Source organism: Athene cunicularia (assembly GCF_003259725.1).
Source record: "Athene cunicularia isolate RWA chromosome 1 unlocalized genomic scaffold, athCun1 chr1_part1, whole genome shotgun sequence".
Classification (NCBI taxonomy): domain Eukaryota; kingdom Metazoa; phylum Chordata; class Aves; order Strigiformes; family Strigidae; genus Athene; species Athene cunicularia.
In genome coordinates, this window is record NW_020799091.1 from 128,587,634 (window position 1) to 128,609,745 (window position 22,112).

Sequence of the window (22,112 nt, forward strand, 5' to 3'; positions counted from 1 at the left end):
CCATGACGGGCGCCCGGAGGAGGGGGCAAGAGCGGCCAGAGGCAGGGGGCGCCCCGAGGTGCGCCGCCGGCTTCGGGGCGAGGTCCGCGGTGCGCAGAGGCCAGGCGGTTGGTAGGCTCGTGCACGACATCCCGGAGCAGGCAGGGCAGGGGCCTGGAGATTTTACCCGGTTCGCGGGGTCGTGTTGTTAAAGCTAATGCGACGCTCGGTAACGTCCGCTGCTAAGCTTCTTGTGACAGATCGAGGGCCGGCAGCCCCGGGGGCAAGGCGGCGGATGGCTACCGGCCCTGATCGGGCTTTGTCTCCCGGCTGATCACTATGGAACGGGAAAGTAAAACTTTGGGAAGTGCTCGGTGGTGAATTGCAGCTCAGTCAGAGCTGACTTAAATTTCCGTGTGGCTTTTACATGATGAATATGGCTGTAGGGTATCCCTTTTACAGTTTTGCAGTCTTCTTAGAGAATCTCTGGGTTTAAATTTCATAAATGTTTTATCTATAAAGAACTCGTGGCAGCCTTTGTAGGCGAGTAACATCTGCAAAATCAGTTTAGTAAATGCCTACACAAGGGACTCATATTCTGATGGTTGTTGAAGGGTTTCTATTCACAAACCTTTAACTGGGCGTGATGTACTAATGTTTCACAGTGAAAAATACACTTGATAGCACAGCACTGTGCTGCATAGCAGTGTAGGCAGCAGAAATCTGAAGTTACTGCATGTCTTGCCACAGCGGATGTTGTTTTATAGCTGCTTCCGTGCTAACCAGTTTCATTTCTATTTGATTTTTGGTAAGTGCTTGCCCCGAAGCATCTTTTCTTATTGCCCTGATTTGCAGTTAGTATTCTGTAGGGCAGCTGTTGATCTTTGGAAATGAATGTTTTCCTTAATTTGAAAGCAGGGTTGTTGAGTCTGCAACACTATTTTGCTTTTAATTAATCTTAGCCAGTAGTTTATTTAAAGCTTGTTTTGCTAGGTGTGGTATCTTCTGATTTGGAGGGCACTTGTTTACTTTCCTTCAAAACTGTTTTATGAGCAGTTACTGTGAATGAAATTGTACCTACCAAGGAGTTATGGCTACTTAAAATGTACATGGAGAGAAACATGGGGGGAATAATTTCATACCATTTTTTTTTCCTCACCCTTTAATATATGGCTAATTATTAATGGATTAAAATCCATGGTATTGTAGTATGCAGTATGCTTTTGTAACTGTATCTCTGTGTGCAGTCAACCATGGTGTTTTACTTTTTTCCTACTTTGCAGTCCTGATACTGAGTTTTCAATAACACTGAACAGAAAAGATGCTCTTATAGAAGATCAGAAGACATTAGCTTCATATGGGATTGTTTCTGGTGATTTGATATGCTTATTACTACAAGAAGCAGATGGACAACCCAACCTACTATCTCCTTCTTCTACTCCTCCCCCACTTCAGAATGGTCAGGAGCCGTCCATCTTGATTCCCAGCAAAAGTCAGGCCAAGAGCCCAAAAGAAGAAGGGCATAATGAGCAAGTTGACAACCAGAAATCTCAGGTGGACGTTCAAATGAGTGACAAGAGAGTAAGTACATGAGAATTGCCCTGCACAACGGAAGGCAAAGAAGGTATCTTGTGTCAGTTGCTGTACTATATAGTAGAGAATCTCTTCACAATATTTGTCTCCTTTTATTTTTCTTATACTTATCTGACATATAGCCAGTTATATTTGTTTCTATTTGTTCTATACTAGCTGTGACACTGAAGCTAGTTCAGAGACCCTGAGGTGCTTCAGGTCTGACATTTTTACAGCATTGAATGTATTTGCTGGAATGTGCACTTTCCATAAGGAAGTTAGGATTGTGGTTCTTAACCTGTCTCAGTGCTGTTTTGTTGAGGAAACTGATTCTATGGGCTGAACAAATGCAACAGTCACTGCCTGTTGGAAACACCACTCACAAGGTGAGAGCATGATTCCTTTCTAATGGGGTATAGCAGTTACCTATGATTCAGACTGAGACCTGTCTGTCTTGTGCATAGAGGTTGTGTTGCTGCAATAGCTCCTGCCTCATGCTTCATAGGTATGCATCTGTATGACCCCCATGTGCTTCATACAGCAAATAAGCACATTTTTTGCATATTACTCTGTGATTTGTTTTCTGTGTGACTGTACATACAATACTTAAACAGATAACAGTTCTCACCAACTGTTGGGTCCTGTGGTAAATGGAGTTTCCCTGGAGGAGACTGCAGGTGCAGCCTAGTGCCATGGTCGATCTTGTTATACGATCCTGTGCTTTTTAGGCAGGAGCTTGAGAAGCTGGGAGAAATCGTCTTGCAATGTTCTTTCAATCCAGTAGTTTTTTGGTTTAGAACTAATTTCAGATACTAAATGTTTCTTAATACAATCTTTATATGAGGAATATGGATAAGTGGTCTTTTAAAAATACTATCTTAATGTGTGAAAGTTAAGATTTAGAGTAAAAAGAAGTAATGAAAGAAAATGTAGTTGGACCATTGTCTCATTGATTCTTGTCAGGAACAATATTCCTTGCATGGTGCTGTGGGCATGCAAACTCCTTATGTCTTGTCAAACAACAGTAAGCTGTGCAGAAGTATGTTTCATAATAATTTAATATTTGAAAGCAAGTTAAAAGATTTTGACATCTTCCCTCAAAATTGTGGTGAAGTATGGCAAGAAAATTTCCAAGCAAATAAGTGTCATTGTAGAAGAGCTTCAGAAGTCTGAAAATCTGTGTTTACCTAGGTCTATATGTGTCGCTGTTAATGAAAAAAGGAAAGTTCCATGCGTGGATGGCCATGCCAGCCTCATACAGACATGAGGGTGTCTTGTGCTATTGGACATGGATGTGGGGGAGAAGTAGCTACAGCTTTAGAGTCTCTTTTTTTTTTCTCCTTTCCTGAACCTTCCTTTAGGTAAATCTGCTTATAGTTTTCACTACTTTTTGTTTTTAATGTGTCTATGGAAGAAAGGAAGCCACAATAAAACCAAAAAAATAAAAGTGCTCTTCAAATGTTAGCAGATATACTCCATTGATGTGTTGGGGTTTTTTTCCGGTTATTTAGGCCTATTGTGTTTGTAAGCAGTCCAAGTTACCATTTTGGTTACTTGCCATGCGTGTTGGCTATATCTAAATAGTGGTACTACAGTGAGTAGATTATTCCTGTGTACACTGCAAAAGTTCTGATGAAGTTTAATGTATTATTACTTTGAGTTCAAGTAGTATATGTAATCAAATGACAGACCCTTTTATGAGGTGCTTGCATTATAAATATAAAAAATTACAGAGGCAATGTGTGTGGTCTCAATCTCCAGCTGGGATGCTAGAAAATTGAAATGTAATGAATCTGTTCCACTTGCATGCAAAGTTGGCAAGTAGACTTGGTGCCTATAAGGACTGGTATAAGAGGATTAATAATATTGATTTATATAGTGGTATAATTTTCTGAATGAAAATATGTTTTGCTTTCCCCTGAAGGCAGGATCCAGCCTAGAATTTCCTTCTGGATTAGTCTCGGAAGATGTTGACCTGGAAGAAGGTACAGGTTCCTATCCCTCTGAACCCATGCTGTGCAATGAAGCTGCTGATGGTGAAATACCCCATTCCTTAGAGATGCTCTACCTTTCTGCTGAGTGTACCAATGCCACTGATGCCTTGATCGTTCTAGTACATCTTCTCATGATGGAGACAGGCTACGTACCTCAGGTAGGTGCACAACCAATCAGGAAATTTCTTTGTTGGTATGAGAAAGCTGTGGAATATTGTGGGAATGCGTGATACAGGATGCATCTGAAGATCCACTTTTGGCTTTGTAGGGGCTGCTGAAGTATCAGCTTCTCTAATTTGCCTGACCGGTAAGCCTTAAGGCTAAAGACTAGAGTAGCTTTTAGGTATGAGAGAAGAGGCCTCTTCCTGTGTTTCTCTCAGTCCTCAGCCTCACTGGAACCCAGCTGATAACCTCCTGTTTCTGCTCTATACTGTTGAGCTTGTGTAGATATACTTAGCTTGTAGCACTTCTTTGAAGCGCTGCCTTAAGCATCAGTATTAATCTCAGTGGTATCCTGTTCAAATGGTGGTTAACAAGGCCAAGGTCTGACAGTGTTGTCTCCCACTCTGTATTAACTTCAACTGGCTCATTTAGTTAGGCTTTGGTTCCCATAACTGTCACGTCCCACTCAGACAAGGGAAACAAGTGAAGATTTGTAAATCCCCAGTGGAGTGGGCAATGGTGAGACAAGTCTTAAAGTCCAGACATTTATTAACTTCCCACAATGTACTAATTGGATACACAGTAATTGGCTAAGTATATAACAAGTTGTGGCAAGCAATACAGTATGCCTTGCATTACTTAATGGCAGTGGAGGAAAAAGGGAATAAGGAAAGGAGGGAGATGTAGAGGAATAGAGATCATGGGTCTGGGTTCCTGCATTGATCCTGCCAGCAAGGCTTCAAGCAGGCATCTGTCTTCTTTGCTTCACTTCACTCTCCGGGCCCCCTCCCCTCTTTCCTGCCCCTCAATTTATACACACTTTCCTTGGGTCCATCCCCTAGGTCGACCCACATACCTGTGTATCCCATGTATGGGGAGGGGTAAGGTGAGGATGATGTAATTATCATGATCTTGCTAGTCTTTGTTAGGATATTCAGGGGTGTTTCATGGTATACGCATTTCATGGATAATGAAGCAAAGGTCACTTGCCGAACAGATGGCCCTTGAAATTTGCCCAGGTGCACCGGAGCAGAGCCATCCTCTCTCCACAGGGCTCCCCCCTCCAGCTGCATCCTGTGTTATTGGCACAGCCTTATCAGCTTCAACCTTCACACAATTCAACCCATGACTATAATTTCATTACTTGAAAGTTCTTGAGACATTCCTTATCTCAGAGGGCCTCCACTCCCCCTGCTAATCCTTTATCTCTTTTTCAGGCTGTTTTCCTCAGTCTCTGTTTCTTTCAGGCCTCTTTCTTTCAGGACCTGTTTTTACAAGTCATCTCTCACACTAATGTACAGAGGTATCTTAACTCAAGCACCTATGGCAGTACCTCTATTCAATGTATGAATTCACCTTTTGCTTTTTTAGATTTGTATTGTATGTTTACAGATATGTGGCTGAACATGCAAAAAAAAAAAAATTTGCTCTCAGGGAAAGTGTTTAAATTCTCATGCTTTTTTTTCTTGTGGTGAGGCTAAGTAAACACGTTAGGGGGTCAGTTTAGGTGTCCAGTTGACCAATACCAGTTAAATAAATCTGCTAAGTTAATTGCATTCCTGTAGCCTGAAATACTATCTGAAGAATACATTTGCCACTGGGAAGAAAGTTTATGTCAATCAGTAGGCTTGGGAGTAGGGAAGGTGGTTGCTGTGCTGATTTAAGAGGAAAGAGACAGAGTCTACTTTTACTTGTGATTATCTTGTGTTCCCCTCTGGGATTCCATCTGAATCTTTTAATACTGAAATTGAAAGGAAAAACTGTTAGTCTGCTCAGATTTTTGAATGGATTTCAAGCTATGATTCTTCAAGTCCTGTCAGATCTCATAACTTCCCAGAAAAGGTGTAATAACATGTTTTTCGTACAGTAAATACTGTTGTAAGTAAGTACTGTTGTACTGTTACTGGAATAAATAATAGAATGAAGTACATGTCTCCAAGAAATAGGTGTGAGTGCTCACTGACCAACCTTCCATGCCAGAAACTGAGATAGGACAAAAAATTACTAAACTTCTCCTCCTTAGATTTGCTGTTAGTCTTGGGAAAAATAGTATATAATCATGTAATTATAGTCTGTTCATTGGGACTAAACTAAGATTTGAATTGCAAGCAGCATTCTGGCAGTTCCTAACTTTTAATTCTCTTTTTTCACCCCTTGATATGTTGCTAAAGTATGGCAATGTGATCTCTGTGTATTTTTAGGGGACAGAAGCCAAGGCAGTGTCTATGCCAGAGAAGTGGCGAGGTAATGGTGTTTACAAGCTACAGTATACGCATCCACTTTGTGAAGAAGGTTCTGCTGGTTTGACTTGTGTGCCTTTGGGAGATCTTGTTGCTATTAATGGTAAGATAGTCAAGATTTTTTTTCCTGAATGCACATTGCTAAATATCACCGTTGTTTAGCAAGAGAAAACTTTAATGGTCTTTTGTGCACTCATTAGAACTGCACCTTGTTGTCCAGGTTTCTGAGGTGCAAGAGATGCTATTTCCTAATGCTGAATATTCTTGGCATTTCTGTGTTGTTTCTCTCCCTCTAATCATAACAGAACAATTCTAACTTAGAGGATTCAGCTGGCCTTTTCATTGCAATGTTTCTTGTGTCACTTCACAGGAATTCGGTATACATTGCCAAACATTAAAAGAGGTAGATTTGCTTCAGCTGCAATATTTTGTCTTGTCTCTTGTTCTTTGCAAGACTCACAAGCAAATTCTAGACTATGTACTCTTTAATACATAATTTATCCTGTAGCACACTAACAGTTTAACTGTTATTTCCTGATATTTTACGTTCCATTTTATTTTTCTGAAAGTTTTGTTTGTCCAGCTGTGGCTATATTTGGGTATTTTCCTTGAGGGAATCTGGTAAGGGAGGAGAGTAAAACACCTCCGAAGGGTAAGGCAGTAATGAAGTGATCTTTGTCATCTTTCAATGTGTTTTAAATTTTGAAATGTCCTTTTTTTTTCTCTTATATTTGCAGCAACTTTAAAAATCAACAAAGAGATTAAAGGCATTAAGAGAATACAGCTATTGCCAGCAACCTTTGTTTGCTTTCAGGAGCCAGGTACGATTGAGCTATGATACTCATAGTCACAAACTTAAATGTCAGGAGGTCACACAGTGAATAAGGATATACTTCAACAGAGGACCAAATAGGTAAAGAATACTTCAAAAGAGTAAAACTGTGGTTTTACTGTATTTAGGTGAGTTATAGCTTTGTGGTAAAAGGAATTTAGAGTGCAGCTATTTACTCATGTTTTGCTGTTGAAACAATTTGAATTTATTGATTTAAGTGTGTAAGGAAAGAACCTTGCAAAGCCTGAGTCATCCTTTGCCCCATATGACTGTTATTTATGAGGTCCTAAGCATATGTATGAATCTCTGGGGCAGCAATGCTGGGTTATACCCCGTTTCTGCCTAGCAGTTCAGGACTTCAGAGGCTGATGCTACCTGCGCTCTTGTTGTGGCACTGTAATTGTTACATTCTTTTTGTCAGAAAACATATGCTGACCACATAACTCTCCAGAATGCCAAACTTAGAGGGAGGACTAAGATGGGGGAGGGGAGAAGGGCAGACAGATGTGGATCCTTGTGAGCACAGACCTAACTAGCCTTTTGTTCTCTGTAGTATATGAACTGCTTTGCTGGTAGTTGAGGCTGACTCAGTGTCCTACACTGTGTCCTGGGTAGCTCCAGTCACTGATGTACAAGCCTAGTCAAAAGGCTTAGAAGAATTAACTGATCACTGAAGTGTCTCCAGTATAATGGTAGTCTTCTGGCTCCTCTTTCTTCAGAGAACAACATGGGAAAACATTCCTGTCAGAGAAATGAATGTTGCAGGCATTTAGAGCATAGGTGCATGTTACACATGAGCTTTGAAATCTGACAAAGGAAGCTGTGATATTTTGAGAGTCAATCTGTTTCTGAAAAGCTCAAATATTTCTCTTAATGGTGCTTTTTAATGCTAAAGGAGAGCCTAGCCTGACCATGGGACTGATCTGTAGTTTGTTGACGAATCATTTAATGAATAATTGTTACATTCTAGGTGCAGAGCTGCTCCCATCAAGATTACACACAGATTACAGTCTGCCTATAAGAAAACCATAATTATTCTGCTCTTACATAATTTTTGCATTATGACATCCTAAAGTTAACATTTTTACCTCTCTTCTTTGATAGAAAAGGTTGCAGGTGTTTACAAAGACCTTCAGAAATTATCCTGTCTCTTTAAAGACCAGCTGGTTTACTCTCTTCTGGCTGCTGCCCGACAAGGTAAGAGAAAATATTTGCGATTAGAGATGGTACTTCATTTCTGAGGATGGAAGGAAGGGGGTCTATATGAAGCCTTGAAGCTAAAGGGTTAGAAACAGCTGTTCAGTGATGGGTATATGAAGAGTAAGCATAAAGTAATTTATACAGTCTAAAGAAATAGTATTAATCTTTGTATCTTAGAAAATGTTAAGAACATGGTAATTTTCTGGTTTTAATTTTTGATTGCTCTGGTCTCAAGAGACTGGAGTGCCTGTTTCTACACTTGGTGATGAGAAAGTCATACCACAGTAATTCTGTGGCAGTAGTTCTGTAGTTTTGATCCATTTCTTTGTCAAAGCAGAAAAATCTATATAGCATCATGTTTGGAAGTCTAACTCCAGGAATGACCTCAGTCCTTGGAAGGGATGATAGGAGGTAATCCAAACTGGTGTTTGTGAAGCAGAAGGAAGCCACGTTCTCTCTGCATAGGTATTGCCATAAAAGGTCTCAGCTTTATATTCTGAAGACTATTCAATGGAATTCCCTCTAGACTTCAGTATAGGAAGGTTTTATGGGAAGCATGTGCTCTGTATTTAATGTGTATGTGGGCTTATGAAATTGGGCGGGTCTGTTTTCCTTTGTTCACTGAGCCTATAAACATAGTTTGGTGTATGGAATATTTCTTGGGCTTAGTGGCCAGTGGTTGTCAGTATAAAGTGCTATTTGTACACTCCGTAAATGTACTTAGAGTTGCAAGAAATCTGTTTTACAAGAAGTCATGTCACTACTTTCTGAAAAAAGTGGTGTAACAGGCATCAAAGAGAAATGACTGATTTACAAAATCCCTTGGGAGGCTGCCCTGAAGGATGTGAAGAGTGAAGTCTGAAAGGCACAGGAGCAGGCTGTTCCCATCTGCTGAAAAACAAGCAGGAGGGGAAGGAGGCCGGCCTGGCTAAACAGGGACCTTTGGCTGGATCTCAAGAATGAAAGGGGAATCTATTGCCTTTGGAAGAGGGGGCAGGTCTCTGATGCAGACTGTAAAGATGTAGTGAAGTTATGCAGGGAGAACATTAGGAGAGCCAAAGCACAGCTAAAGCTCAACCTGGCCACAGCTGTTGAGGATAATAAAAAATGTTTCTATAAATTCATGAACAATAAAAGGAGGATTAGGGAAAATCTCCCTCCTTTATTGGATACAGAGGCAAACATGGTAACAAAGGATGAGGAAAAGGCTGAGGTGCTCAATGCCTACTTTGCCTCGGTCTTGAGCAATGGAACTGGCTGTTCCCTGGACACCCAGCCCCATGAGCTGGAAGATGGAGAGGGGAAGCAGATTGAGGTCACCACAGTTGAAGAGGAGGTGGTCAGAGACCTGCTACACCCCTTGGATGCACACAAGTCTGTGGGACTGGATGGGTTACACCTAGGGGTGCTGAGGGTGTTGGCAGATGTGCTCGCCAAGCTGCTTTCTATGATTTACCTGAAGTCATGGCTAACTGGGGAGGTCCCACTGGACTTGGAGGGTGGAAAATGTGACACCCATCTACAAGAGAGGCAGAAAGGAGGATCCAGGAAACTATAGACCTGTCAGTCTGACCTTGGTGCCAGGGAAGGTCATGGAGCAGGTCATCTCGGGTGCCATTAAAAGTTGTATAGTGGACAACCAGGGGATCAGGCCTAATCTAGCGTAGGCTTATGAAAGGCAGGTCCTGCCTGACAAACCTGATCTCCTTCTACAACAAGATGACCCAACTATTGGATGAGGTAAAAGCTGTGCTTATTGTCTACCTGGATTTTCAAAAAGCATTCAACATAGTTCCCCATAGAATTCTCATAGTAAAACTGTCTGCCCATGGCCTGGATGAGCAGACGGTCTTCTGGGTCAAGCACTGGCTGGATGAACGGTCCCAGAGAGTGGTGGTCAATGGAGCTAAATCCACCTGGTGGCCAGTCACAAGTGGTGTTCCTCAGGGCTTGGTGTTGGGACCATTTCTGTTCAACATCTTTATTGATTATCTTGATAAGTACATAGAGTCCTTATCAGTAAGTTCACAGATGACACCAAGTTAATCGGGAGTGTCAGTCTGTGTGAAGATAGGAAGGCTCTACAGAGGCTTGGATACATTGGATCGGTGGGCCAATGTTAATGGGATGAGCTTCAACAAGGCTAAGTATCATGTCCTGCACTTGGGCCCCAACAACCCCATGCATCGCTACAGGCTTGGGGAGGTGTGGCTGGAGAACTGTCTGGAAGAGAAGGATCTGGGGGTTCTAATTGACAAGCAGCTGAACATGAGCTGGCAGTGTGCCCAGGTGGCCAAGAAAACCAACATCATCCTGGCTTGTATTAGAAATTCTTCTGTGACCAGCAGAAGTAGGGAGGTGATAGTCCCCCTGTACTCTGCACTGGTGAGGCCACACCTGGAGTATTGTGTCCAGTTTTGGGCACCTCAATACAAGAGAGATATCGAGGTGCCAGAGCGAGTGCAGAGGAGGGCAACGAAGCTGGTGAAGGGCCTGGAGAACAAATCCTGTGAGGAGCAATTGAAGGAGCTGGGACTGTTTAGTTTGAGGAGAAGGCTGAGGGGAGACCTCACCACTCTAAACTACCTGAAAGGACATTGTAGAGAGGTTGGTGCTGGTCTCTTGTCACAGGTACTTAGTGACAGAACAAGAGGGAATGGCTTTAAACTGCAACAGGGGAGGTTTAGGCTGGACATTAGGAAAAAAATTTTCACAGAAAGTGGTCAGAGAATGGAATAGGCTGCCCAGGGAGGTGGTGGAGTCACCATCCCTGGATGTGTTTAAGGGTCATTTAGATGAGATGTTGGGGGATATGGTGTAGGGGAGAACTATGTAGTGTAGGGCTGATGGTTGGATTTGATGATCCCAAGTGTCTTTCCCAACTTGAATGATTCTGTGAAATGATTTAAGGGAATTATTATAATGTCCTTTCTTTCTTTTAGGGACTTTAGAGATAAACTCTGCACTACTTAGGTAATGCTTCTATTTTTTCCACTTTGTAGCTCTGAACTTGCCAGATGTATTTGGGTTAGTGGTCCTTCCTCTCGAGCTCAAGCTTCGGATTTTCAGACTTCTGGATGTCCGTTCACTTATCTCTCTTTCTGCTGCTTGCCGTGATCTTTACGCAGCTTCAAATGACCAGCTTCTATGGAGGTTTATGTATTTGCGAGATTTCCGAGGTAATGATCAGACATGTTTTTCTAAATACATTTTCATGTGAACAGAGATATTAGGTCTGACAGATTTTGATAAAGAGGCTCCTCGGGCAACCACTTCTGATTTTTAAACACTGTGAGTAAATACAGTCATTTGTGATGCTAACCAGTACAGTTGGTCAGGTGTAATTCAGGTGGATGCACAGCTTTCTTCCCATTGTGTGGTGCAGACTACCTTGTTTTCGTCCATTTCTCTCATTACCTTGGTGTACTGGCTATTGCAGATATTAGGAAGTGGAGGAAAGAGATATTTCTGCTATAATTTCTCACAAGAGATTGAAGAAATAAGGCAATCAAGGGAAGTGCTGCCAGAAGTCAAAGATGGGGACAGTGTTTCTGGGATTTCTGTACTTAGTAACTTTTGGAGCTGATGCTTTATGTAAAACAGGTGTGCAAGTAGATCACCTGTTGAATGGTTTTGGAGCTTTATTTTATTTTTAAGATGCATTATCTATATGAAAAAAATGTATTGACCAAAAGTGTTTTTTCATCTCTTGATTCTTCTGCAAGTTCTGACAAAACTGGGCATCTGTGACATGAATTGTTCTTAAAAATAAATTGGATTGCTCTTTTTAATTTTTTGCTTCTCTTTTTAGATCCTATTGCAAGGCCTCGTGACACAGACTGGAAAGAAGTAGGTGGCTTTTTTAACATAATGTCTCTGAGATTAGTCTCCACAGGCTAATTTGCAAACAAAGCATAAACTTTGGGAGACAGTAATCTTGAGTTAAATTTTAGTGTGGTATTTGGTGTATGCATGTTGGGTATGATCAGAGTGGGGAAAAAAAAAGCATCAACAAGTTGCATGGTGCATGCCCAAATTCTGGGTTAGAGGTTCTTCAGAGATGCTGTGTTTGTCTTTGACAGGCAGGAAAGCTGCTGGTCTGGGTTTTCAGACAGGTGAGAAGTGCTTTTCTGAGAAGTGCTGCAGAAATGAATGCAATTGCTGAAGCTGGAACACAGAGCACTTACAGAGCTTTAAACTGCCTTTGTTTCTGTCTGCAGCTATACAAGAAAAAGTTGAAACAGAAGAAGGAGGCCCTGAGATGGAGGCACATTCTATTTCTGCCCCCTACACCTCATCCAATCCCCTTTCATCCCAACCCATTGTATCCTAATCCCTTTCCTCCCAACCCATTCCCGTCAAACCCAATCTATCCCCCAGTGATCATTGGTGGAGAATATGAGAGACCAACACTTCCATATGTTGGAGACCCAATTAACTCACTCATTCCTGGCCCAGAAGAAGCACCTAGACAGTTTCCTTCATTCAGACCACATTTTGACCCAATTGGTTCCTTGCCTGGAGCAAACCCTACACTTCCAGGACGAGCTAGTCCCAGTGACAGGTTTCCATCTAGGCCCAGCCGGGATCGCCCCATGGACGTTCGCCGTGTGTTCATTTGATTGCTGCTTTTTCCTTCAGTGAGTTTTCTAGTCCCTGAGCTTGCTTTCTAACTGCAGGAGATTGTAAATCCCAGATGCTAATATCTGCCTTCTCTTCAGACTGCAGCAAGAACACATGTGCATGGTAATGTTTTGACCACAAAGGCTGGGTTTGTTTTATGCTCTGGTAGTACTGTACCACCTGGCACTGAGGTCTGTTTCATGAAGCACTACAACTTAGAACAGTTTGTTCTGCTCCCACCCCTGCCCTTAATCATCTATGAAGTGCTGCTTGGAGACCAGAAAGATACAGGCCAAACATTTGTTGCATCAGATATAGAGCACTTCAGATACAAACCCTATAGTTGTCTGTCTTATTTGAAGAGTTTTATGAAATTGCCAGGAAAGATGATGCTGTTTAAAATCTACCTGGCTAGTAATCATTATTAAAAAAATCTACCATGTTCCACATACAACAGTGGTAGTATCCTTTTCTGGTAGATGTGTGTTTGTGGAAATTTACAAAGATGACATTTCTTTTTTCCTTCAGTGTTTTAGGAGGTAAAAAGCATTTTTATATTGTTACTTAGTACATAAAGATACAGGGAAGGGATTTTCTTTACAATGGAAATACTAGAACACACAACTGAGTAAACTCATGCTACAGTGCAACTGAGAAGTCTGAACAGAAGCAGAGCAATTTTACAAAGAACCAGCAGCAAAACTTTTTTGTCTTTCTCCTTAACTTTACAAATTGTAGTACGTGGCTGCATTTACTGTGTGTGAGCTAAAACTGGTGCAAAAATAGATACTTCCTTCTGCTTAATGTATTCAAGGAATTAAATAGGTTGACTTTGTTGCAGTGGAAATGGGATGACAGCAGGAGAAGCAGAATGAATTCTCACTTTACTGCAGTATATTCCATTTAGTTCCATTACTTCAGTACCAAAATACATCTTGCCAAGAGGAAATGTATTGTAACATGTTATGAGCACCTTTCAAGTGTTGTCTTACTAACTAATGAGCTACAGTCTCCTGATAAGATCTGCAGGCTGATGCTGGAGCTCCATTAAAGGAAGACTGGAATGACTAAACTTTGCTATAACTTTTCATTTCTTATATTTTTTTTTTTTTAAGATGGATTGATCTCAGTGTGTCTATAAATGTAAATGGTACTGATGACTGTTGTGACAGCTGATACTATTTTCTAAAATCTTTTTGAAATTTCAACAGTGGAAATGGAATGACATTTCCTGTTAAGTACAAGTTATTTAATCAGTAATACCTACATGCTTTTTTCAGGTGATATTTCAGTGATTCATCTTTTTTTGTATAAATTCAGCTGACTTCAGTAGGGTCAGGAAGTTCTGCTGTTAACTCCAGTGGAAGTTAAATATAATACATTATTTTGCTGTCAGAAGTAGCATTGCTTTTTTTTTTTCCCTTTTCTGCTTCACATCAATGGCCTATCAGTGCAAATGCTGCCATAATTAAATACCTAAGAGTGTGTATTTATATAGTCTGGGGACTCTATACCAAGATTAGCCTTAATTTTTAACATCTGTTGCAGCTGTTGAATTGCCTTGTTCCAATAGAATTTTCACTTAAGTGTATAGTTAGGCCTCTTGGAGCTTGCAGTGATATCTTTGGGGTTTTTTTATATTCTGCTGACTATGAAGAGGAAAAGGGAAATCTATGCTGCGTTGGCCTTGTGCCATTTTGTCTTTGAGATAAGTGCTTCAGAAACGCATACATAATATTCAGATAAGGTTTTACAAATTATTTTATAATTTAAAGTTGTATCTTACTCTACTCGCTTTTTTCAAACCATTTCTGGGAACAGTGATCTCTGTGTGAGATACATTAATTTTTGTGGTGCCAATGGTACTCACATTACCAGTGCCTTGAAGACAGTCATGTTGCTTGCTCTGCTGATATGCCCCATGCTGCTCTGGAGTTGGGCCTTCTCTGCTGTGAAGACAACCTTGTCATACTTCTGCCAGGCTGATGCCACGGGTTCTGTTTATTCTGGATTTTGTCATTTGAATGTTTGCTTTTGAAGAAATGAATTCAGCCTTCTTACAGATACACCACTAAGTAGTCTGAAGATACACCTTCCCTTTCTTGATTCACACTATAGTAAAGGTATTGTGAGCCAAAGGTAAAGGAGCATGACTTACTCTGAACTGTCAAGTTCGCTGAAGAGGAGTTCTGTTTATTCATAAAGCAAGACATGAAATATAAAGTTAATATCTCAGGATCAACAGTATAAAATTAGAAGACAAAACAGGAGATATTTGAAAACTAGTTGCTTGTTTATTTCTATTTTCCGAAGTTAGGTATGTGTGTCATTATAATTTTTAAATGCTATAGAAGTGAAATCACAAAAGACGAAATGCCTGAAGATGGGCATTTTTTACCTGTAGTGTTCATCTGTATCCAGCACTGTTAGAGTTGCTACTAACATTCACATGAAATAAGGAACTGTTGTCCTTGGCTTTTCTATTTATTGTTTTATCATATTTGTGAAACTTAAACCAGATATTCAGGTATTATGTACCTGCCTGTGGTTAGTGAAACAGGAGAAAATACCGCTGCAGTTATGAGGAGGACTATTCCTCTGAACCTCAGCTTTATACAAGACTTAGTTGCATAGGAACATAAGTGACAGTCCTCTTGAATACCACATTCTAGATTTTACAAGAAAGTCAAGATGTTTCTCAGTCTGTATCTAAACAGCAAAATGTAAACTAATTTTCCAGATGGTGGATATGAGTGGGTGTCATAGCTGTGTCCCAGGTGCTTGGGCTGGATCCAAACACACAAATCTATTTGTTTCCTCTCTTGTGTGTGAAGAAAATTGAAGCATGCAGGACAGAAGGGAGATTCTGACCAGGTGCTCAGTTTTCACAGCTGTGTGAGAAAGATCCCAAGGCATGTCTACCCTGTGATTTAAATGTAACTTTTGTTCACCGACTTTTCTGTTGCTTTCTTACTGCTCCTAACTTCAGCTGCTGTATTTAGATACCTAAGTACCTCTGGTGTATACCTTAGTTCCTCATTCATATAAATGGAGAATGTACTCCTTGTATTCCCTCTCTCTCGCTTTGTTAGACTGTAGGGATTTTGGAAGAGAAACCCCGTACAAAGGTGGTAACCTGAATATATGATGGTGAATTGCCTGCTAGCCACAGCTTTTAGTGTGTGAGCATCATTGTTGTAGATTGAAGTGTACTGTTGCAGCATTTATAGGACAAAGTATAGAGTTTCATCATTTTAACTTATGAAATCAATGTTTCTACTAAATCATTTCTGTGGATAGAACTGAAGATGCTTTTCAGGAACTATTGGAGTAACCAAGTTAAGCTGAGAGTGAGTGCCTGTTGCTTTTACTTGTTTTTGCAAACTGGAGGGGAGATGTCATTCAGTTTGCTTGTCCCTGGAAAGATGACAGCTGGGAGCTGTAGGCAGATGAAGAGATCTGAGGCACTGCTGGGTATCAGGTCAACAGTGCTATCTTTCATTGTCTGTTGGAGGACAGCCCTGCTGTGTTCAAATGCAGCATCATCAAATGATCCAACTGTTGTGGTTTTAGTGATGAACTGGGGTCAGTTTGTGGGGCTATGCCGTACTAGTCTCTAGTTGCTTATTTTTCGTCTAGGTTGTGTTGGTAAGAGAGACAAAAAGATTCAGGCAATTAAGCAATTGAGGATTCTGGCAGTAAGCTTTTATTTCTGTCTTTGCAGCTCTGGTGACCACTTAGTAGGGAAAGACATAAACCATGCTAAGGAAAGTGTTAGAGAAGGAAATCCTCTCCCATCAGGGTTGTATTATCTCCTCTCAATAGTGGAGCCTGTTAATCTGCTATTGTTATGGGACAGTGGGACAGTGCTTGCTCAAGGCCATTTGTCACTATTTTATTGCTCCTGGAGATTGCAAAGCATCAGGTTCTGTTTTTCTCAGACAGTGACATGTATTTATGATGCTACATTGTAAACTGCTTAGCAAACCTGGAAGGACAACACAGAATTGAAAAGAAAAAAAAAGATATAAATCATCAGAGAATAGAGTGGTTCAATGATACTGAACTTGAGGTATAAAACATTGATTTAGATGACTCTCAAGAGCCTCCCAACCTGGAAAAGCTATGCTGTTGCTTGTCTGAAAGTGCACAGGTCACAAAAGCCATTATATGTGTAAAGGCCTGCTCAGGGGTAGGTCATACAAGGTCCAGATGACTGCATTGGATTTAGACATTCATTACAGGTGCTATGCAGGAAGCAATTGCTTATTTGGCTTTTTCCCACCAGTGAATCATAAGATCCAAGATGGCAAGTTCTGCTGCTGCTTTTGGTGCTTTGGGGATCTCCCTGTTGGATCTGTGCCATTGGCTGAAATGTTTTTAACTTGCTGACCTCCCTGCCTCCCTGGGCATTCCTAAGTGTTATCAAGGTGAAGTTGCTAAGGGGAAGCACAAAGTAAAAAGTCTGACATTGAAGCTGTATGTGTTGTTTGTGAGTAAAATATTGGACAAAACTTGAAGAAAAGTCAAGTAGGTGGGATGAGGATAGGTGCCTTCATTATCTGTGTTATAAATAGAAAAAGTATGGTGCAAGGGGTAGGTTCTCAGCTGGTGGAAGTAGCCACAGATACATTGATTTAACCAGAGTGTTTTTTTCAATCACGAATGTAGCTTGTGTCATACCTGTAATTTTTTTGCCGTGTCTCAGTTCCTGTATTTGTGCTCATACACAGTTTCATTCTGTGTTGCAGGCTTAGAGGAGAAGCACACCTGGCAAAGATATTTCTCTGTCTTCTCTGGAAGAATAATTCTTGGGAGTGGTTGGGGAGGACTAGTACTGATCCTTACCTGCTAGGGGCAATCCCATACATGTCCTCCATGGTTTGATGTCTCTAGATGGACCCCAGCTCATTGTATTTGTAAGGGATGGTTTTCCTGTTCTATTGCACATTTGTTACCTTGCATTCATTTTGCACTTGCCCAGTGAAGTTGGTGGGAGTTCAAGGAGGGGGACAGGATTTCACTCCATCTCTCTGTCTGTTCAGGCTTATGAAACACTCAGCACACACGTATGTGCACTTCATCAGCTCTGTTATTAATTAAGCATGTTCCCATGGGGCATACTTAGCCAGATGTGACCAAGTCACTAAAGTGCTTGAGGTAGCTGGGTTTTGTCTGGAATTTGTGTGAAATGTGAGCTCTGGTGTTTCCAGGGACAGGGGAAGTTTTTTGTGTGGAAAGCCCATCTCAGGTTACTTTTGAGCTAACGCTACAGGGTTAGAACATGACGTTTTTCTCTCATGTGCAGGGGACATAAATGAAAAGCATGAAACAGAGATGTTTTATCTGCTATGAGCAGAGTGATTTGGAACAAATCAGCAGTCCATTTGAATGACTTGCTCATGTGATCTTTGGTGCTTACTGATGCTTGGTACTGTATTTAACTTGTAGTTTTTCTCTGAAAAGTTACTTCTTACAAAGTTGGTATCATGAAGTTCCACAGATCACTGTGTCTGTGCTCAAGCATGCTCACTTTTATCAGTCAATGAACACTTATTCTTGACTCTTTTTTTTTTTTTTTTTAGTTCAACCTCAGTAAGTATTCAGTAATTGGTGTAGTGACTATATACAATCAAAATAAAATCTAGTTTGCACTGTGTTAACTGTGTTTACTCCACAGGGGTTAGCAAGAGTAAAATTTGCTTTACAACTCAGTCATTTCAACAGATGTGATTCTGATTATGCACAAAACCCAATGAAATAGTGCCACTTTTATCAGTCACTTTTCAGACAGTTATTAGAATATTTTCTTTGTATTAAAACAACTATAGTTATCTACATTCCCTTTACCCAGGTGTAATAAATTGCTGGGTACCATTGAATCTATTCCAGGATGACACCAGATATGCTGATATGAAGAGTGAGGGCTGACAAAAGCACGTATCCAGCTTCAGGGCTGTTAATCGGAAAACAGGCTAGCAAATGATTTCCTCAGGTTGCGGATGGTCTCAGCTTTTGCTTCATCCTCATGAGCATTTCCCCGCTGAGATGATTCAGATATACTGAAGGTGTTTGTCAGGGACACTGATTTGCTGAAACAGAAAACAGTTCAGACTCGGCAGGAGAAGGTGGTAGTTCAAAGCTGGTTACTGATGCTTTGTGTTACACCACACAGACAAATTCAAGGATGAAGAGAGGTTAGGAAGGAGAGTCTCCATATGCTAAAAGACCCAGGAATGGGGTCAGGAAGAGGGGTGGGCATAGACAGATGGGTCCAGTATCGCATTCCAGACAAGTAAGTGATTATGAAAATGTCTGACTAAGTATGCAATTGCCATTTGGTGCAACTGTTCTGAGGAACATTTAAGTCATTTCACTACTAATACAGAAAAAAGTATGCATACTGAGGGTCACCTGTCTCTCATCAGCTGTACCATGAATGATGGTCCTGTCCTTTCAGATGTGAAAGCATGGGAGGTTCAGTAAGCTGGTAGCCGTGTCCCCTGCAATGTATGCAGTTGCCCACCCGCCCTGGCATGTCTGCTCTGACTCTCAGCTGTGTTATTATGCAGGTCTTTTGATTAGCCATGCTGTTCCTGCTAGGTTTGTATCTGCTAGTGTTTAAGCTTGGATCTCAGTATTCTGCTTTTAAAGTAAATCTCCCAATTTTCCCCACTACCATGCTTTGTCACTGAGTGGTTTCTCCTGGTCAATAATGGGCATTCAGCACAAGACCAGACTCTGAATTAAAGTACCAGATACAGAGTGTGGCGACCGCATCCTTACAATCAACATTTTGATCTGTACGTACATTCCTCTTGGTTTGCCTTGGTTTTGTAGACATCTGTGGTGGTTTAGGCCCTGCCGGGATCTGAGACCATGCTGCTGTTGTCCATCCCCCACCCTTGGACTGGTCAGGGTAAGGAGTAAAATATAAACCCCGGAGTTGAAATAAGGAAAAAAAAATACAACAGTGTAATAAACCAAAAAACAGCAATAACACTAATAACAATGAATATGATAAGAGATCTACCGCATTGAGTACAGCAAGTGAGGGTACTGACCAGGAACACAAAATGTCCCCCCAGCTCTCCCATGCATTGTGCCCCGATCTGACGTCAGCATGGTACTGAATAACCCAGCTAGAGCTCCCTCCCCACATACTGGGGAAACTTAACCCTCTCCTAGATGAACCATGACATAATCTACCCTTTTACTCTATACCGTCTGTGTCATGTCCAGCTGCAATTTAGCAGTTAACAATAACAAAATAACAAACAACAGCACAGTATAATTCACGGTATGTTCTCACCCAGAATCAAGTCCCCCTGGGGTACACATCGGACCTCTCCATTGTCCTGCATCAGCCACCAGGTACACCCAGGTCCTTGAGCAAAAGCAATCCCATGGATGTGTTTGCATTTACCTTTGCCTGGCACAGGACTAAACCAGACCATTTCTCCCAATATATTCCTCATGCACACCACAGGGACTTTATCCCCATCTACAGCACGTGGACGTTTTGACTGAGCCGGGCCAGCTCGACTGGCAGATCCTCTTGTGTTGACTAGCCAGGTGGCCTTTGCTAGATGCGTGTCCCAGATTTTGAAGGTCCCACCTCTCATTGTTTTCAATGTGGTTTTTAACAGTCCATTGTAGTGCTCGATCTTCCCAGAGGCTGGTGCGTGGTAGGGGATATGGTAGGCCCTCTCGATGCTGTGTTCTGCCCAGGCATCTATGAGTTTTTTTCTGAAATGGGTCCCATTGTTTGACTCCATTCTCTCTGGGGTGCCGTGTTGCCACAGGATTTGGGTTTCAAGGCCCAGGATGGTATTACGGGCAGTGGCATGGGGAGCTGGGTAAGTTTCCAGTCATCCAGTGGTTAGTTTCACCATTGTGAGCACATGGCGGGTCTGTGGCAGTGTGATGTAGTTGATCTGCCAGGCCTCTCTATATTTCAGCCATCACTCTCCATTTGCTGGGGCTTTACCCGCTTTGGCATGTTTGATTGCAGCACGTCTCACATCCTTGGATGATCTCTGCAATGGTGAGGTCCACCCCTTGATCTCGAGCCCACCTGTATGTTGCATCTCTACCTTGGTGGCCCGAGGTCTCATGGGCCCACCGAGCTATGAAGAGTTCACCTTTGCACTGCCAGTGCAAGTCCACCTGAGCCACTCTAATCTTAGCAGCTTGGTCTGCCTGCTGCTTGTGTCGATGTTCATCAGTGGCCCAGCTCTTGGGTACATGGGCATCCACATGGCGCACCTTCACAACGAGGTTTTCCACACGGGCTGCAATGTCCTGCCATATTCAGCAGCCCAGAGGGTTTTATCCTTATGTTGCCAGTTACTCTGTTTCATTGTTGCAACCATTTCCACAGGGTATTTGCCACCACTCATGAGTTACAGGTAGAGCCTCAGCCACTTTTCCCGCTCAGCAATATCCAAAGCAAGGTGGACTGCTTCCACCTCTGCAAACTGGCTCGATTACCCTGTCCCTCAGCAGCTTCAGTGACCTGTTGCGTGAGACTCCATACAGCAGCTTTCCGTCATTGATGTTTTCCCACAATATGACAAGACCCATCAGTGAACAGGACATATCGCTTCTCATCTGGCAGCTCGTTATATGGTGGGGGCTTTTTAGCATGTGTCACCTCCTGTTCTGGTGACATCCCAGAATCTTTGCTCTCTGGCCAGTTCGTGATCACCTCCTATGTTATTGGGAGGCTGGGGTTTCCTATTCGAGACTGTCGTGCTATCAACGCAACCCATTTACTCCACGTGGCATCTGTTGCATGATGCGTGGAGGAAGCCTTTCCTTTGAACATCCATCCCAGCACCAGCAATCGGGGTTCCAGGAGGAGCTGTGTTTCAGTGCTGACCGCTTCTGAGGCAGCCCGAAATCCTTTGTACATTGCCAGTATCTCCTTCTCAGCTGGTGTATAATTAGCTTCAGAACCTTTGTATCCCCAGCTCCAAAAGCCCAGAGGTTGGCCTCGGGTTTCCCCAGGTGCTCTCTGCCAGAGGTTCCAGGTAGGGCCATTCTCCCCAGCTGCTGTGTAGAGCATGTTCTTAATTTCCTGCCCCTCCTAGACTGGCCTGAGGGCTACTGCTTGGGCAATCTCCTGCTTAATTTTTTCAAAGGATTGTTATTGCTCAGGGCCCCATTCAAAATCGTTCTTATGGGTTACATGGTAGAGAGGTCTCACAATCAGGCTGTAGTTCAGGATGTACATCCTCCAGAACCCCACAGTGCCCAGGAAAGACTGAGTCTTCTTTTTAGAAGTTGGTGGGGCCATGGCTGTGGTTTTGTTTATCACCTCCACTGGGATGTGGCAACGTCCATCTTGCCATTTTATTCCTAGGAATTGAATTTCCCTTGCAGGCCCCTTAACTTTCTTTTACTTAATGGCAAAGCAGGCTTTCAGGAGGATTTCAATTATCTTCTTCCCTTTCTCAAAGACTTCCTCAGCTGTGTTCCCCCATACAAAGATGTCATCAATATACT

At 42.0% G+C, this 22,112-nt stretch overlaps 2 protein-coding genes across 3 annotated transcripts in view; one reads left to right on the plus strand and one right to left on the minus strand.

The window, feature by feature from the left end:
• FBXO7 (F-box protein 7) lies at positions 1-16,616 on the plus strand. 2 transcript variants are annotated; one of them, XM_026852520.1, is made up of 10 exons: positions 1-58; positions 1,263-1,560; positions 3,476-3,703; positions 5,909-6,050; positions 6,685-6,768; positions 7,884-7,976; positions 10,982-11,158; positions 11,791-11,828; positions 12,200-12,619; positions 14,408-16,616. In XM_026852520.1, the coding sequence occupies exons 1-9, from the start codon at positions 3-5 to the stop codon at positions 12,599-12,601; spliced, it is 1,518 nt and encodes a 505-aa protein (XP_026708321.1). In that variant the 5' UTR covers positions 1-2; the 3' UTR covers positions 12,602-12,619; positions 14,408-16,616. The 2 variants fall into 2 exon arrangements, with proteins under 2 accessions (XP_026708321.1, XP_026708314.1); XM_026852513.1 differs by lacking the exon at positions 14,408-16,616 and having other exon boundaries at positions 12,200-13,407.
• Positions 16,617-18,178: 1,562 nt separating this feature from the next.
• The window catches only part of SYN3 (synapsin III), a 204,527-nt gene continuing 200,593 nt past the window's right edge, over positions 18,179-22,112 (minus strand). The window contains exon 14 of the mRNA XM_026852807.1: positions 18,179-18,694. Within this exon, the coding sequence (XP_026708608.1) occupies positions 18,562-18,694 (133 nt within the window). The 3' untranslated portion in view covers positions 18,179-18,561. The remainder of the gene's footprint in view (positions 18,695-22,112) is intronic.

Coding starts and splice junctions, on each gene's coding strand:
- FBXO7 (XM_026852520.1), top strand. CDS start 3: ATGACGGGCGCCCGGAGGAGGGGGCAAGAGCGGCCAGAGGCAGGGGGC. Junction 59..1,262: donor GAGGCAGGGGGCGCCCCGAG/GTGCGCCGCCGG, acceptor CCTACTTTGCAG/TCCTGATACTGAGTTTTCAA. Junction 11,829..12,199: donor GTGACACAGACTGGAAAGAA/GTAGGTGGCTTT, acceptor TTCTGTCTGCAG/CTATACAAGAAAAAGTTGAA.